General features: G+C 34.1%; 1 protein-coding gene across 1 annotated transcript in view; it reads left to right on the top strand.

Moving 5' to 3' along the window:
- The window catches only part of PEX7 (peroxisomal biogenesis factor 7), an 87,599-nt gene that overhangs the window by 34,299 nt on the left and 37,023 nt on the right, over positions 1-16,277 (top strand). Inside the window, exons 7-8 of the mRNA XM_082855834.1 lie at positions 39-152; positions 1,400-1,455. Of these exons, the coding sequence (XP_082711960.1) occupies positions 39-152; positions 1,400-1,455 (170 nt within the window). The remainder of the gene's footprint in view (positions 1-38; positions 153-1,399; positions 1,456-16,277) is intronic.

Below are 16,277 nucleotides of genomic sequence, written 5' to 3'. Positions count from 1 at the left end.
AAGATGTCACACTTTACTTTTCTCTGAATTGTTTTCAGAATTTGCTGGTGACAGGGGCAGTTGATTGTAGTTTGAGAGGCTGGGACTTGAGGAATGTACGACAACCAGTATTTGAACTTCTTGGTCACACCTATGCTATTAGGAGAGTGAAAGTAAGTTTTTATCTTTTCTTTTTATACATAGAACAAAAATATAAATATATTTAATGAAGTATATATAAAAGGTGTTTAGGGGATGGGTTATTGATTCTTTTTTATGCACGTTTTTGTTATCCAATGAATGATAATGAATATTGAAAGCTAAAATTGGGTAAAATACTGGAATAATTGTTGATTGAATTGTAATAATGTAGTCAGGCAGTACTTAGGATTAAATAAAAATGTTTTTCTCATTCTGTCATTCCCATTCTACTATTCCTTTTAATATTTTTTAACTCTAGTAATTTACTTTGAGTATTATATTCTTTACAATTTTTCGTTCAGTGGGAAGATTTCTTTATTTTGTTGAAAATTGCACAGAGAGAGAGTTAATTCTTTATTTTCCCTAACATGATTGTATATATGAATGTTCTCAGAAGTTTAGGGTAGAGACAGTTTTCCACTTTCTAAACAGCAGAGGATGAGGTAACTTTTTTCTGCTGATCCCCTCAAATTTGTCAGGTATAAGGTGACTTAAGTTAGTTTCCCAGCTTTTATTTAGGTAAATTTTGCTAAGTCACTGTGGAAAACATCTTATTAAAGGACATTTCCCAATTTCATTCTTTGTTTTTTTACATTAAGGATAAAAAGGTACCTTTTTGATCTTTTCATTAAGATAATTATGTTATTCCTATTTTAAAAATTCTAAATTGTAGTTAATATTTTAAATTTTACTGGTTACAACTCAACATATGAGACACAGTGCCCTGATTTTTTTTCATGGCACACAGTTTTAGTAGTTAAAAAATATTTTCTATATATATTTCACAGTGCTTCTGAGAATGAAATAGGGTAATGTAGTGAAAGTATTTTGCAAACTATGAAGAGCATTCACATGTAATTATATTATGTGTATATAACTATTAAAGTACTGGTAAGAAAAACATGGAAGAAATAAAATTGCAATGGGCAGCCTGGTAAAACATGTTTATTACTAAATACTACTTGTCTTTAAATTTGCAGTTTTTGACCTTGATATCATTTTCATTAGATGTGATATACAAAGAACATAAAAATTATTTTAAAACTTTTAACATTTAAATGTTTATTTGATACTTGTGCTAATAGCAATCATAATATGTATTCACAAAATTGGTTAAGTTAGATGAACTTTATTATAATGTTCATGGGAATGACCTTATGAAGTAGCATGTTATAATTACAGTTAACCTCAAAAAGGGTTTTTTGTGGTTTTTTTGTAGTTTTCACCATTTCATGCTTCCGTGTTGGCCTCTTGCTCCTATGATTTTACTGTAAGGTACAGTGGCTTTTGATATGTTTCATTGTGAAATACCAAGTACCATTTGCCTCTTTGCAGCTTTTCTGAAGGGTAATAAGTTATCTTACTAATATAAAAATAATCTGAGCTGAGCACATAAGAATATTTGCCACTGAGATTAATATTATTTTTTTCTGTTTTTATGATCTGGCCACATATATGAGTAAATTCTTTAGTATTTAAAGGTTAGCTTGATTGCTCTGTTTAAAAGCCTTTTTTCCTGACAGTTGTTCCTCGTAATATCTTCCTATGCTATAAATTGAATAGCCAGTATCTTTTAAATTAAAATTTTAAAAATTATGAAATTTTATTTCTTCAGTCTAATTATGTGACTCTTAAGGCTGAGATTGTTCTATATGAAAAAAATCAGCATGAGTGTATGTATGTTTGTGAATATATATATATGACTGTGTATGTATGTGTATGCACATGTGTATCTATGTATTAATGTGTGTATGTGTATCTCTAATCATACCCCCAGTTCTGATCCCACACCACACAGGGTTCATTCTACTTTTTCTCCTTTTCCAGATTTAAAACTCCTGATTCTTATTATTCACAATATATTTACCTATTTGCTACCCTAGAATTCTCGGAAAGTAGTTTAGAAATCACTGTATATCAGTTCATAGAGATCTTTTTCATTCTGTATAATACTTCATTATGTAGACGTACTATAGTTTATTCAACTAGTCTCCTACATATGGGCATTTAGCTCGTTACAAATATTTTATAAATAAACAGTGCCACAATGAATAATAACCTTGTAAGTACATACATTCACATCACTAGAGAATTAGCTTCAGAATATATTCCCAGATGTGCGATTGCTGGATTAAAAGGTAAACATATATATATAGTTTTGTTAGATATTACCAAATTCCCGTCCATAAGGAATATACCAGTTTCCATTCCAAGCAGCAGTGTTTGAGATTCCCTGTTTCTCTACCATCTAAAGATCGTTGATTCTTTTTTTAAAAAATTTATTTATTTATTTATGGCTGTGTTGGGTCTTCGTTGCTGCACGCGGGAGCTGCGAGCAGGGCTACTCTTCGTTGCTGCGCCCCCTGCTGCGAGCAGGGGCTACTCTTCGTTGTGGTGCATGGTCTTCTCATTGTGGTGGCTTCTCTTGTTGCGGAGCACGGGCTCTTGCCACGCAGACTTCAGTAGTTGTGGCACGTGGGCTCTAGAGCTCAGGCTCAGTAGTTTTGGTGCACGGGCTTAGCTGCTCTGCGGCATGTGGGATCTTCCCAAAGCAGGGCTCGAAGCCATGACCTCTGCATTGGCAGGCAGATTCTTAACCATTGTGCCACCAGAGAAGCCCCAAGATCATTGATTCTTTAGGGGTTTCCAAGTTTGTGATCATATCATCTATAAATATAGTTTTACATCTTCAATTCCAATTCTGATGCCCCTAATTGATTTATCTAATTGCATTGACAGATACCTTTATTACAGTGTTAAATAGTGTTATAGAGGATGTCTTAATTCTTGTATTAGTAAAAATGCCTCTAGTGTTTCCTTGTTAAAAGTAAGATACTGACTTTAAGACAAAGTGTATGTATTTATTTATCATGCTAAGAAAGTATGCATCAACTCCAGTTTTCTTGAGTGTTTTTTTTTTTTTAGAGTCAGGAATTGATCTTAAGTTTTGTTGAAGGCTTTTTCAGCATCTATGGAGATGATCATGATTTTTTTTGAGCTATTAATATAATGTATTATATTAATGGATTGAACCAACCTTGCATTCTTAGACTAAATCCCTCTTGTTCTTTGTGTATTGTTATCTTACTGTGGTGTTGGATTTTGTCTGCTAATATTTTATTTAGAGCTTTTACACCAATATTTGAAGGTGATATTAACCTATATGTGTATGTGTACCTCTAATCATACCCCTCATTCTGATCCCACACCACACAGGGTTCATATAGGGTTTTTTTTCTGTTTCTTTTTTAAAATTTTTGGTTTGTGTATCAATGTTTTAATTGCTTTATAAAAAAGAATTAAGAAGTTTTTCTACATTTTCTAAGCTCTGGAACAGTTTGTGCAACATGGAGGGTATTGGGTTTTTGAAGCATTGGTAGATTTTCCCTGTGAAACCATCCGGGCATGGCTCTTTTTGTGGAGTACTTCTTGATAACTCTTTTTTTCTTCTATGGAAATTTGTCTGTTTAAACTTTCTATCTCTAATGGGAGTTTAGGAAATTATCCTTTGCTTATAGGTTTTCACATTTATTTATATGGATGTCTGTAGAGTCATGACTTTTTAATTTCTTCTGATTCAATGGTTATTTCACTATTGTCATTTCTGATTTTGTATATATGTGATTCCTACTTTAAGTTATCTAATGGCATGTTTATTTTGTTATTTTTTTCTTCAGCATACAAGATTTTGATTTATGAATGAGAACTACTGTTTTTCTATTCAGTACCTCATTAATTACTGCTTTTATCTTTATTTCCTTCTTGATACTTTCTTTTGGCTTACTTTCTTTTTCCAACTTTTGATCTGGGAATTTACTTATTTTTATTGTTTCATTTTGTTAATAAAGTGTTTAAGGCTATGAATTTTCTTCTAGTTTTCATTTCAATTGTAACTCATAAATCTTGATATATAATTTTTTTCATTATCATTAAAAAAATGTGTAACTTCTATTTGTATTTCATCTTTCTCCCAAAAGTTGTTTAGTAGGAAGTTATTTAATTTCCATATGAAAGTGCCTTTTAATTTTTGAAAATTTGTTAGTAATTTCTACTTTTATTGTGATCAGAGAACACTGTTATTAGTCATTCTGTTTTATGGAATATGTTGATTTTTTTGTGGAGGAGAACCTAATAAATGATCAATTTTTGTGAATGTTACATATGCAATTGAGAAGAAGGTATATTGTCTATTATCACATTGTAAAGTTAAATATATAACCATAAGCTCTACTAATTGATTATGTTATTTGGATCTTCTGTATCCTTTCTTATTTTTGGTCCACTTAATCCATCTTGTACTGAGAATGGAATGTTAAAATCTCCTATTATCAGTGGGTTTCTATCTATGTCTCCCTGAATCTCTTCTAGTTTTGAGTTCGTAAAGCCATATGCTGTATTATTTGGTGCATAGATATTTTCAACATACATTAGTGAACTGAGACTTTTAGCATCAAAGAGACTCTTTCTTTGACACAGCTAATTGCTTTTTAATTATGCTTTATCTCTTACTAGTATCATTGCCTCTGCTTTCATACTATTCCCATCTTCCAGGTATACCTTTTTCCATACTTTTATTTTTAGTTTTTTTGAACCATGTTGTTTCTGGTATGTCTTTCATACAGAGCATATATTTGGGTTTTGCTTGGCAAGCTAAATCAAAAATCTTTTTATTATAATATGCAAGTTTAACCTATTCATATTTCTTGATAAAAATATGTTTGATAGCAAGTCTGTCATATTATTTTATGATTATTATGTTCTGTTCATTGTGTGGTGTATTTTTTTGTTTTGCTTTGGGGTTTTTTTTTTGATCTTTTATCAAAAAATTTATATTTAGGTAAGTTTTTTTCTTTGTTTCATTGGTTTCCTTTGGTCTTATAAATTTTGTAATGCTTTTATTCCCTTTATTTTGTTTTATTTAAACTTAGAAAAAAACACCCCAAACAGTTCACCCACTTCTCCTTCTCCCCATCTGCTGCCTCTGGCAACCACCAATCTTCTGTTCTATCTGTGAACTTGTTTTCTGTTTTGTTTTGTTTTTGTTTTTTTCCATCCATGTTGTTGCAAATGGCACAATTTCATTCTTTCGTTATGACTGAATAATATTCCATTGTATACATATGCCACAATTTCTTTATCCATTCGTCTGTTGATGGACACTTTGTTTGTTTCCATATTTTGACTGTTGTAAATAGTGCTGCAAGGAACATGGGGATACATATATCTTTTTGTGTTAATGTTTTCTTCAGATAAATACCCAGAAGTGGAATTGTTGGATCGTATGGTATTCTATTTTAAGATTTTTGAGGAACTTCTGTACTGTTTTCCATAGTGGCCTCACCAATTTGCATTCCCACCAACAGTGCACAAGGGTTCCCTTTTTCTCCACATCCTTTCCAACACTTACTATTTCTTGTCATTTTTTTTTATCATTTTGATAACAGCCATTGTAGTTTTGATTTGCATTTCCCTAGATTCATGATGTTGAGCAACTTTTCATGTACCTGTTGGCCGTCTCTATGTCTTCTTTGGAAAAATGTCAGTTCTGATCTTCTGTCCATTATTAAAATTGGATAGTTTGGTTTTTTGCTATTGAGTTGTGTGAATTCTTTATATATTTTGGATATTAGCCCTTCATCAGATATATGATTTTTAAATATTTCCTCCCGTTCAGTAGGTCACCTTTTCATTTTGTTGATGGTTTCCTTTACTGTGCAGAAGCTTTTCAGTTTGGTGTAGTCCTACCTGTTTCTTTTTACAATACCAGTACCATACTGTTTTAATTACCATAGCTTTGTAATATAGTTTGAAATCAGGGAGCATGATGCCTCCAGTTTTGTTCTTTCTCAAGATTACTTTGGCTATTCAGGGTCTTTTGTGGTTCCATACAAATTTTAGGATTGTTTTATTCTGTGAAAAATGCCATTGGAATGGCCATCAAACTCAATAGTAAAAAAGCTAAAAGTTTTTCCTCTAAAATCAGGAACAAGACAAAGGTGCCCACTCTTGCCACTTTTATTCAACATAATATTGGAAGTCCTAGTCAGAGCTATTAAACAAGAAAAAGAAATAAAAGGCACCCAGATTGGAAAGGAAGAAGTAAAATTGTCATTATTTGCAGATGACATGATATTGTATCTAGAAAACCCTAAAGACTCCATAAAGAATGTTACAACTAATAAATTCAGTAAAGTTGCAGGATACAAAATCAGTACACAAAAATCTGTTGTACTTCCATATATTAATAATGAACTATCAGAAAGAGAAATTAAGAAAATAACCCCACTTACAATTGCATCAAAAAGAATTAAATACTTAGGAGTAAATTTAATATAGGAGGTGAAGTACCTGTTTATTGAAAACTACAAGAAATTAATGAAAGAATTTAAAGAAGACACAAAGAAATGGAGAGATATTCTGTGCTCCTGGATTGGAAGAATTACTATTGTTAAATTGTCCATACAACCCAAAGCAATATACAGATTTAATGCTATCCTTATCATTAGTCCCTTGTTTTTCAAAAAATTTAACCATTTATTATCTGGTTTGTGAGTTTTTAATGGTATTTATTTTAACTCCTACTTGCTGCATGTACAATAACCGATGAACTTATTTTACCATCCTTTTTTTTTACCCTCCCTTTTGCATCAAATTTTGAGTTGTTTTATTTATATTTTGTTAGAACATACCACATATAACATGTAATACATACCATGTTATATATTATTCTTCCACTCTTGTTTCCAATTTTGTTTTCATCTTAGGTATATAACTAAATATATTAAATGCTCATCATCAATCTTTTTGCTAAAATTTCCTCATCATGTTTTAGTTTGATGAAGTTTATATTCTAGTAAATTCCTCAAGAAGGGCTCATGGGTACAGACTTCTCAGGAGCTCTTGCATATTTAAAATTATTTCTCTGTAGTCTCGATGCTTGAAGGATAACTTAGCTGAACATGAACTCCTTGATTTACATTTCTTTCCTATAGGGACTCCAATTAAACATAAATTGAATCTCTCTTGTCTTCTATATCAGATGCTTTCTCTCTGATACGTTTTTAGTCTCATTTTCATTCCTTGGTTATTTTTCTCCTGCCTTTGATGTCCTTATATTTTTGTGTAAATTTATTCTTTGAGCACCATGTAATTTTGTCTTCATTTCTGATATGAATTTGCCTTTTTTCTTCTATTTCTTTCTTGTGTCCAGTTAGCTCTATTTCACTTTTTCCTGTTTTTGTCCACTTCTTTTCTTTGTTTTTGAATTCTTGATTGTAAGGGGAAAGCTCTATACTTCCGACACCAGATGTATGTGGAGTTTTCCCACACCAAGAAATTCTCTAATTCTCAGCAGACACCAATGGTGTGTCCTACAAAGTTAACTCAATTCTAATTCTATCTACCTGGAGATAACATCAGATCCCACAGATTAAGAACTCAGTTCCACTAGACTGCCCTGACTTCAGATGCAAATTGCAAGCCTAGATTGTCACCTGTACTTCTGACTGACTAGCTGTAAATTGGGGTTCCCAAGACCCCCTCCTCAGGTTTTATAATTTGCTAGAATAGCTCACAAAGCTCAGGGAAACGTTCACTATGTGTACGAGATTATTGTAAAAGATATTATAAAGGATAAAAATGAACAGCCAGATGAAGAGGTACAGAGGGTGAGGTCTGGAAGAGCCCTGAGTACAGGAGCTTCTGTCTGTATGGAATTGGAGTGCCCCACCCTGCCAGCACATGGGTAAGTTCACCAACCTTGAAGCTCATCAAACCTTGTTCAAGAGTTTTTATAGAGCTTAATTTCCAGCCCTCCCTCTTCTCTGGGAGTTCAGTGGATGGAGCTGAAAATTCCAGCCCTCTAAACACATGAGACTATGTAAGGACTCCATCCTAAGTCACCTCATTAGCATAGACTCAGGTGTTCCAAAGGGACTCCTTATGAATAACAGAAGACATTCCTATCATTCAGGAACTTCCAGGGGTTTTAGGAGCTCTGTGCCAGGAACTGTGGACCAAGATCAAATATATTTCTTATTATACTACACTGATCTAAGTCAATTATTTTTCCTTCCTGTCCCCAGATGCTTGTTTAGAGATATTAATTCAGTTTAGAATGTTATATTACAGTTTTTCTTACACTTTGCTATTTATTTTTTTGAGGTGGTCTTTTGTCAGGTGAAATGTTTGAGTTTATGGTATCCTTTTATTTTTATGTTTTTTAAAAAATAGATTAAGACTTTATGTGTTTCTGCATATCCATGTACAGGATTGATGGTTTGGGATTGGTACGTTTCCTTCCTTTTAATCCTCTTTTCCCTTTAAACTATTAACTTCCTAAAATAACTCCTTGTGTCCATATACTTTAAAACCTGTACTCTACTCTATGCTAGGCTTTTTTCACTATTTTCACTCATAGGAAGGTGGTGGCTCTAAATCAGTTTTAGACCTTATCCTAGCTCTTCTCTGTTCTATTCAGTTTTTCCTAAATTGCCCTTGCTGTCCAATAAAGCTTGGATCTGGAACATGGGAGAATGCACATGGGAGAATTACATGTTTTTTTACATGTAATTACAAGTTTGGATATGTTGAAGCCTGAGTTTTATGTAGTTTTATTTGTTCTTTTTGTTGTTCTGTATTGGTTTTTGTGAGGATACACTAAGAGGTTTGGATGTACATGGCCTCATTGCTTCAAACTACCCAGAATTCCTCTCCCCTTTACTTCTGAGTCAGTATTTGATATGGCAGAAGCTATGTAACTTTGTTAGTGTAGAATAACAATAAATTACAACAATGCCTTGGGAGAAATTACATGCTCTAACTTGGTTTTTTTGACTGATCCAATACAAGCAGGCAGACAAACTGGGAAGTATAATCACACTGTCTTCCAGCTCTCAATTAAAACGGTACCATAACAAGTTTTTTTCTTTAATAGTCTGTATAAAATAGTATGGAGTGATTATAGAATTTTTAGCATGGGAGCCAAAAAATGGCAACCTGGCAGACAGGAAGAAAACTTATCAGTTGTTCACCACCCACCCCAGTCTTTTCCAAAGTGCATCTCTGGAGCTTGATCATTGGCTGGAGGTTAGGGCTGTAAATATGGCTTTGAAGACCATTAACTTACTGGTGGTTTGGTCCATAGGAATGCATCAATCAAAGGGCGATAAGTTTAGAGAAAGAAAAGCAAAAAAACAAAAACAAAACAAAACAAAAAAACTATCTTCAGGAGGGAATTAATGTTGGAAGGAAGAAGGGAACAGCCCACCCAAAACAGGAGGAGACGCCAGAACATGCAGTATGTCAGAGAAACTGCGGGCGAGGATATCAACCAGATGTGGATGGCCAGTAATGTGAGATCCTCCAGGTAGGCTGAGCAAGATGAAGAGTGAACTTGGAATCTTCTCTCTTACATAGTGTCACCTGTGGGCTCAAAAGGGATTTCCGAGTATAGAATCTAGTTCTCGGATTTCAAAGTCTTTTCTGGTGTTTAAAGCTGTTTGCAAAAGTCTTGACAACTGAGGTGGGAGCATTAATCTTTTGACATCTTAAATCCATTTCACTGTTCTGTTTCTAATTAAAGGGGAAAACCTAGTGACTACTTATTCTTTCTTTTCAGGATTGTCATTATGATCTTAATTCTACTGACCACTCCCTGTTTTATCTATATACTTAAGTATCCTAAAACACCCAGTTGGGAAATGCCTTACCTTTGTTGATGTAGGTTTAACTCGGGAATATGTTAAAACTGGGCTTTTGAATGCAAACTGCAGTACTCTAAAATCTTGTAGGTACCTAACTATGCTCAGAAATCATTACAGTTTTTGGCTCAGCGTCTTAATATTCCCTCCACTTTTTATTGAAGTATAGTTGATTTATAATATTATATTAGTTTCAGGTGTACAACATAGTGATTCAGTATTCTTATAGATTTTTTCTCTCCACTTTTAAAAATTAGGCTTTGATTCTTTCCTGAATTCTGAGCAAGACTGGAGATTGGGGGATAGATGTTTAGTGCTTCTGGGGAGAGAGAGATGGCTTAGGTCATGGTTCTGTGACACACTACAAGATCAAAAACATCACAGCTAGATTTGTAAGCATTTGGAAAAATTGAGATTATAATTAGGTAATATGAGATCTTAAACATAGTTGAAAAAGACTTCAAATAGGCAATTTTTCTATATAACTTAGAGTTCAGGTTTCTTTACTGTGTAAAATGGAATTAGTAATATCCTCATAAGCTTGCAAGGTGATTATAAGAACTGCATAAGAGAACATACTTGAAAATACTGTGCTAATTCTTTATCTCGGTTTCCAACCTTTGCTTCTCTTCTCAGGCCACCCGCCCCTCAACCCTATTCCCTGCACTTTCAGCAAACAACCTTATCTCTCTCTTTAAAAAAATAACTGTAGGATGCAAGCACAGATTATCTATTTTCACTGCAAGCCTGTAAACTTATTTAAATCTCTACCTATCCGTTCCTCCTCTGCTATTCAGAAGTCTTGCACGAGTGCTCTTAACCCCAAACACTTCTGTGTCCTTCAGCACTTTGTTCCATTAAATTACCTATTCTCTCTGTTATATCCTCAGTCTCCAACTCTCTACTGACTTTCTCCTCAACCTGTAACTTCTTCCTTTATCCTGTATTTACCTTTAAGTTTTCTTTCCTTCTTAGCCAAGCTTTTAGTGTTGCCTTAAGCTCCATTCACCAAGGCCGTAAAAGCTCTGCAGTCCTAGGGTGCTCTGCTTGGAGGTCTTACCCTATATCATTTGAATCTGTAAAATGGATCCACATCGCTGATTAAACAGGGCTAATTATCTTGAAAAGGCTTTTAGACTTTGGCTTTTGAAGTCGTTTGGCAGTGAGTGGCTCACTTATGATTGATTATGACTTCTTGGCAATCATTATGCTTACTTAGGAATTTTTGTGAAGTGAAAAACTCTAACTTAAAAATTGTCTTCAAATGGAATGAAATGTTTAATACAAAACTTAGCAGTTAATAATGTTAATTTATATATACTTAATTAAAAATTGATTTTAATTTTCAGCTCTTAGACATTTTTGTGGACCCTTGAAAGCATATAGTCCTAGGCACTTATGGCTATATGTCCATTTACTCCTAAGCCCACAGCTGGCTTTAGCTACACTTCTTTACTGAAATTGTTCTGGCAAAAGCCATCACTGACCTCAGTAATACCACATCCAGTCCACTTGTCAGGACCTGTCATACTGGACCTCGCTGCTGTATTTCAAATTGTTGATCACACCTTCCTTCTTGAAACTCCTTATCCCAGGGATTCCATGTTCTTCTTTTTTTTTTTTTTCTCATCCTCCCTGACCTGACCCTTCCTTTTTGTACTTCATCATAGAATCTTTCTCTCCCCCTTAAACTTGGCAGACTCTGGCTTAGTACTTTTTTACATGTCCATTCTAAGTGATAATGCCCACCCCCCTCTTCCAGCTCTGACCTCTGCTGAGAGCTTCAGGCCTGCTTATTCAGCTCTATGCTGGATTCAGGTACCTAGTGTCCAAACAAGCATCTCACTCTGAGCTCTTTATTTCTTCCCTTCCTTCCCTCTGCAAGGCTTGCTTATTTGTCTCAGTTAATGAGAACAGTATCTCTAGTCAAGTCTGAAACCTGTTCTCCTTTTCTCCTACAAAATTGGTAAACATTTTCCCAATATGAAGTGGAGTAAGAAAACTTAAACCAAATTGCTTCACTGGCAGTATATAGAAGCGACATCATTTTACTTCCAGAAATAGGATTTTAATTTTAACATACATTATAGCTACTATTACTGTTCCACCTTAATACTAAATGTAACTGGGGCTACTAATCATATATTCCAATGTAGTATTATCAAAGACTTTCTTATGCAAAGGAAAATGAATAGAGAAAAGAAAATGATTTGAAAAACTTTAATTTTTGAATGTATGTGTATATGTATGCATATTTGTAACTCTCATCACTTGTTGAAAATACGACTTTTAATTGTACTAATGCCTTGTGTGAGTTTAGTCTCTCATTACTTTTGTGTGGTGACCACTCATTAGAAAGGTCAGAAAAGGTGCATTTTGGGTAGATTTTTACACCATGTGATATGAGTTAAATTTATCCTCTGAAGAATTTTAAATCTCAGTGGATTGATGATATTTTTAGTGGCAGAAAAATTATTTTAAAACAAAAATGATTTGAGACATAAGACCAACAGTAACCTGTTTAGTTTTTAGCACTGATAATTATACAGATATCACTCTAGATTCTGTATGGCTAGTTTTTGTAATGTAAACTCTTCAAATATAAGTTTTCATTTACTTGCTAATTTATATTTTGTTTATTTTTTTAAGCTTTTAAAATAGTTTATATGGTGGGCATTATATCAAAACCGACACTATGATGGATATTTTAGTTTTACAAATTGCAAGTTCCATATTTTTTTACATGGATCTATTATCATATCTAATAGGGAAAATCTTTAAGTCCTTTACCTGTATAGTAGTTCATTATGCTTCATCAAGTAAGTAATAAAGATCTAGAAAGTAATGTATAAAACAGATTTGAAATTATTTTGTATGGTTTAGGTTAAATAAAAATTCCAACCTTTTGGAAAAAATATCAGAACTCTCTTCAGTTGATGGGCAATATATTCTGTAAAAATAGACATTGGTTCTTTCTAAACTTCACTGAAGATAGTACTAAATTTAAAATATTTCAGAGTGGATTATTTCCATTCTTTTATGAATGTTATCATCATAGGTTTTAGCATATTATCTTTCTTCCGATGTACTTTCCATTAGATTACTGCTTCTTCTGTCAAGCCGTGTTTGCTGTACCAGCCACACCTAAGTATGGTTTGAGTTCTAAATGCTAGTGTTTGGTTTTATATCAAGTAGATCATTTCATAAACACAGGGAGAAATCAACAAACCAGGTATATATGACAGCCAAACAAAATAAAAGCTATAATTATGTTTCTTCATTAGGAAGAACATTTTGTCTCTTCCATGTTGTAGCAAATATTTCTCAGATAAAGATATAGCTTTCATAAATTGCTAAAGCTAAAACGATGAGTTTAGCCTCAAACAGAGCAACACTATTCTGTTTCATGATACCTTTATAAATATTCTAACCTTTAAAACATTTTAAAATCAGTGGTCTTTGGTAATAATAAACCAAATAGCAGGGGTTTTTTTAGACTTACAGATTTTTTTTTGGCAAGAAAAATATGAAGTGAATTTTAATTCCAGTGTTTTCAAACTGTACTCATCTACAGCTTGTATGATGTGAAATTCTTTGCCCATACCAGCAATTTTAATGTTTCCAACTCAACTGTTAAGCTCCTTTTTGGATATAAAATGATACAGCTGTACTCTGCTTTAAAATTCAGGCATATTTTACAGAATGGCTGTTATCTGTCAGCCATTGTGGTAGACAGTTTGGAATATCTTGCTGAGGAAATGATGAAAGCAAAGGCTTAAAGAGAAATAGAAGCACACAAAGGAACCCCGAGCATGTCAGTTGTGTTGGCGTAGTGGGAGATATGTAGTCACAAAAATAGATGTGGGGTAGTGAAAGATACATGTTGAAGGGACTAACTGTGGGTTGGCACATTCCCGGGTAACACAGGAGTTAGGGCCACAGACTATGAAGCCAGACTGCCTTTAACTCTCTGTATAAGCTTGAACAAGTTATTTTAAAACTGTGTGGCTCAATGTCCTCATCTGTAAAATGGAGATAGCGATAGTACCTACTGCATTAAGATTACTGTGAGGATTAGGTGAGTTAATATACACAAATTCTGGCACATAATAAATGCTATATAAGTGTTTGCTACTATAGTCATTATTATTATCGCCAGAATGGATGGTGACAGAAGAGCATCTCTGTGGGGTTGAGGCCCATTTCAGCTCTAGTCTTCAAGGGTAAGATAATTTTTATTTTACGACAACAAAACAGGCAGCCTCAACCTGGCTTTTTGTTGGCCCCTGCCTCCTTGGAGTTCAGTTTCTTAGTGACAGTGTGAAACTTTTTGTCAACATGTTCTCCAATACATAGCTTTTACATTCATAGTTCTAGCTCTGAGTTCTAAAAATATAAATACAAGGTAAGAGTATTTTATCAATGCTTCTCTTGTGTGTAGACCTGATAATGACACCATTTGAGTTTACTAACAATTTATTATTCAACATGAAACACAGTGAGGGCTGACCAGTGGTGTGCTGATAGATATTTAGCAACCAGCTCTTTAGGTGGGTGGGGGGAGCCTGATGTGTAGTGTTTGAGATAGGAGTTCAGTGGTGTCAATACCCCAACCAGGGCAGTATCAAGCTACCTGTGTGATATGATGTCAGTAAGCATGGGGTCGGGAAGAGATGTGCGCATCCAGCTCTCACAAGCCAGTATGAGCTGGCTCCAGCACTCTGCTGGGACTGGCCCTAGATGCTTGCTATCTTAATAATTATTGATTTTTTAAAAACTTCTGTAATTATATGTGCATGTATCTACATTTTCATTGAAAAATGTCTAGAAAGGAAAGGTATACACCACGTAAACTTTACTTAAGCATTCTCTATCTCCTCTCCTTTCAGGGGCTTTCTGCCCCCTTGGCAGAATGTTTTTTCCCTTCAGTGCATCTTAGATTTCTAGAACTTTCACATTGTCTCCATGGGCTTCTAGAAGAACATTCTTACCCATTTATTTATATGGAGGTAAAAGGGCTTAAGGCTTAACGTGTATGTTTTCCTAGTTACACTTACACTTTAAGTTACACCTTCAGTAATTCTTAGTGGGGACATATTTGATTTTGTGGCAATGGTGGAAGACAATACTGGCATTTGGTGGGCAGGGACCAGGCATAAGGTCCTGCAATGGCAATGACAGTCCCTACAGTTAGGAATTGGCTCCCCTTCCTCCAGTGTCAGAAGTGCCCCGATTGGATTGGATTTCAAGCATTCGGAACACTGAGTGCGATAGGGCCAAGAGAAGATGAGTCTTTATTATGCCGAAAATCCTTCCACATCAATATCTGTTCTTACATTTAACTTCTTAGTTTTGGTTATCTGGGTCTAACTTATATTTTCACACAACACTGCTGTGGGGCGTGTGCTCATTTTATCCAGAAGACAGTTGACTCAGAGAGAGAGAAAGACTGGCTGATGTCACATAGAGCCAACTTGAACCTAGATCTTCTATTTCCGGTCTTTTTATGTTACTTGATACCTGAAAACATCTTGTAAGCCTAGGGCTCTTATGTTTCTGATCGAAATTGCTGAAAACAAGCAGAATCACTAAAAGACTCAAGTCATGTCTGTAGTTTATTTTTAGATAGCTCAGCAGATAGTATTTTATATACGTATGTGTAGAGAGAGAAAGATAAAGCAAATGTGGCAAAATTTTAACAACTGGTAAATCTAGATGAAGGGTATATGGATGTTCAGTATATTATTCTTTGGATTTTTCTGTGGGTTGGTAATTCAAAATAAAAACATTTGAGAGAAAAATAAGCTGTATTTGCTCATGTAAAATAAGATGCTGAAAATGTTTCTTACTATCAATACCTTTAAGTTAATTATTAAATGTGATATTTAATTATAATGTTTAATTATAAAATAAGATAAATAGCTTTATTATGTTGCATAAGTGTGAAAATGGCCTTTAGGTGGATTGGGGTGAATTTAGAAGCCTAACAAAGCAGCAGACACAGAAATACCTTTTATCTTTGTCACATTTACTCTCGTGGGACTTGCCTTTATACAGTAAGTGTCTTTACTTTGGTGTGCATGATGGGCTTTTTTTGATCCTTATGATTATTAGCACAGAGATTTCCACTAGCAGATACTTCTTTTTCTTCCCCTTCCCCATAAAAAAAGGTCAGCCAAAGTAAACAGATAGTATAGCTGAATATGTACTCTGTCTCACAAACCTTTCATTTCAACTTTACCTAGTCCCCCTTACTCACAAAAAAAGGTCAGTTAAAGTAAATAGATAAGAAATGTGGCCGAATGTGAGCTCCTGTGCAGGCTTCAAATGATCATTTTACTTCATCTTTTAAGATAGTTGCTTTTAATTCCTCTACATTTGTTCTTCAAACCACAA

The sequence above is a fragment of the Leucopleurus acutus genome (assembly GCF_964270905.1).
Source record: "Leucopleurus acutus genome assembly, chromosome: 15".
NCBI lineage: Eukaryota > Metazoa > Chordata > Mammalia > Artiodactyla > Delphinidae > Leucopleurus > Leucopleurus acutus.
This window is presented reverse-complemented; position numbering and strand designations above follow the sequence as displayed.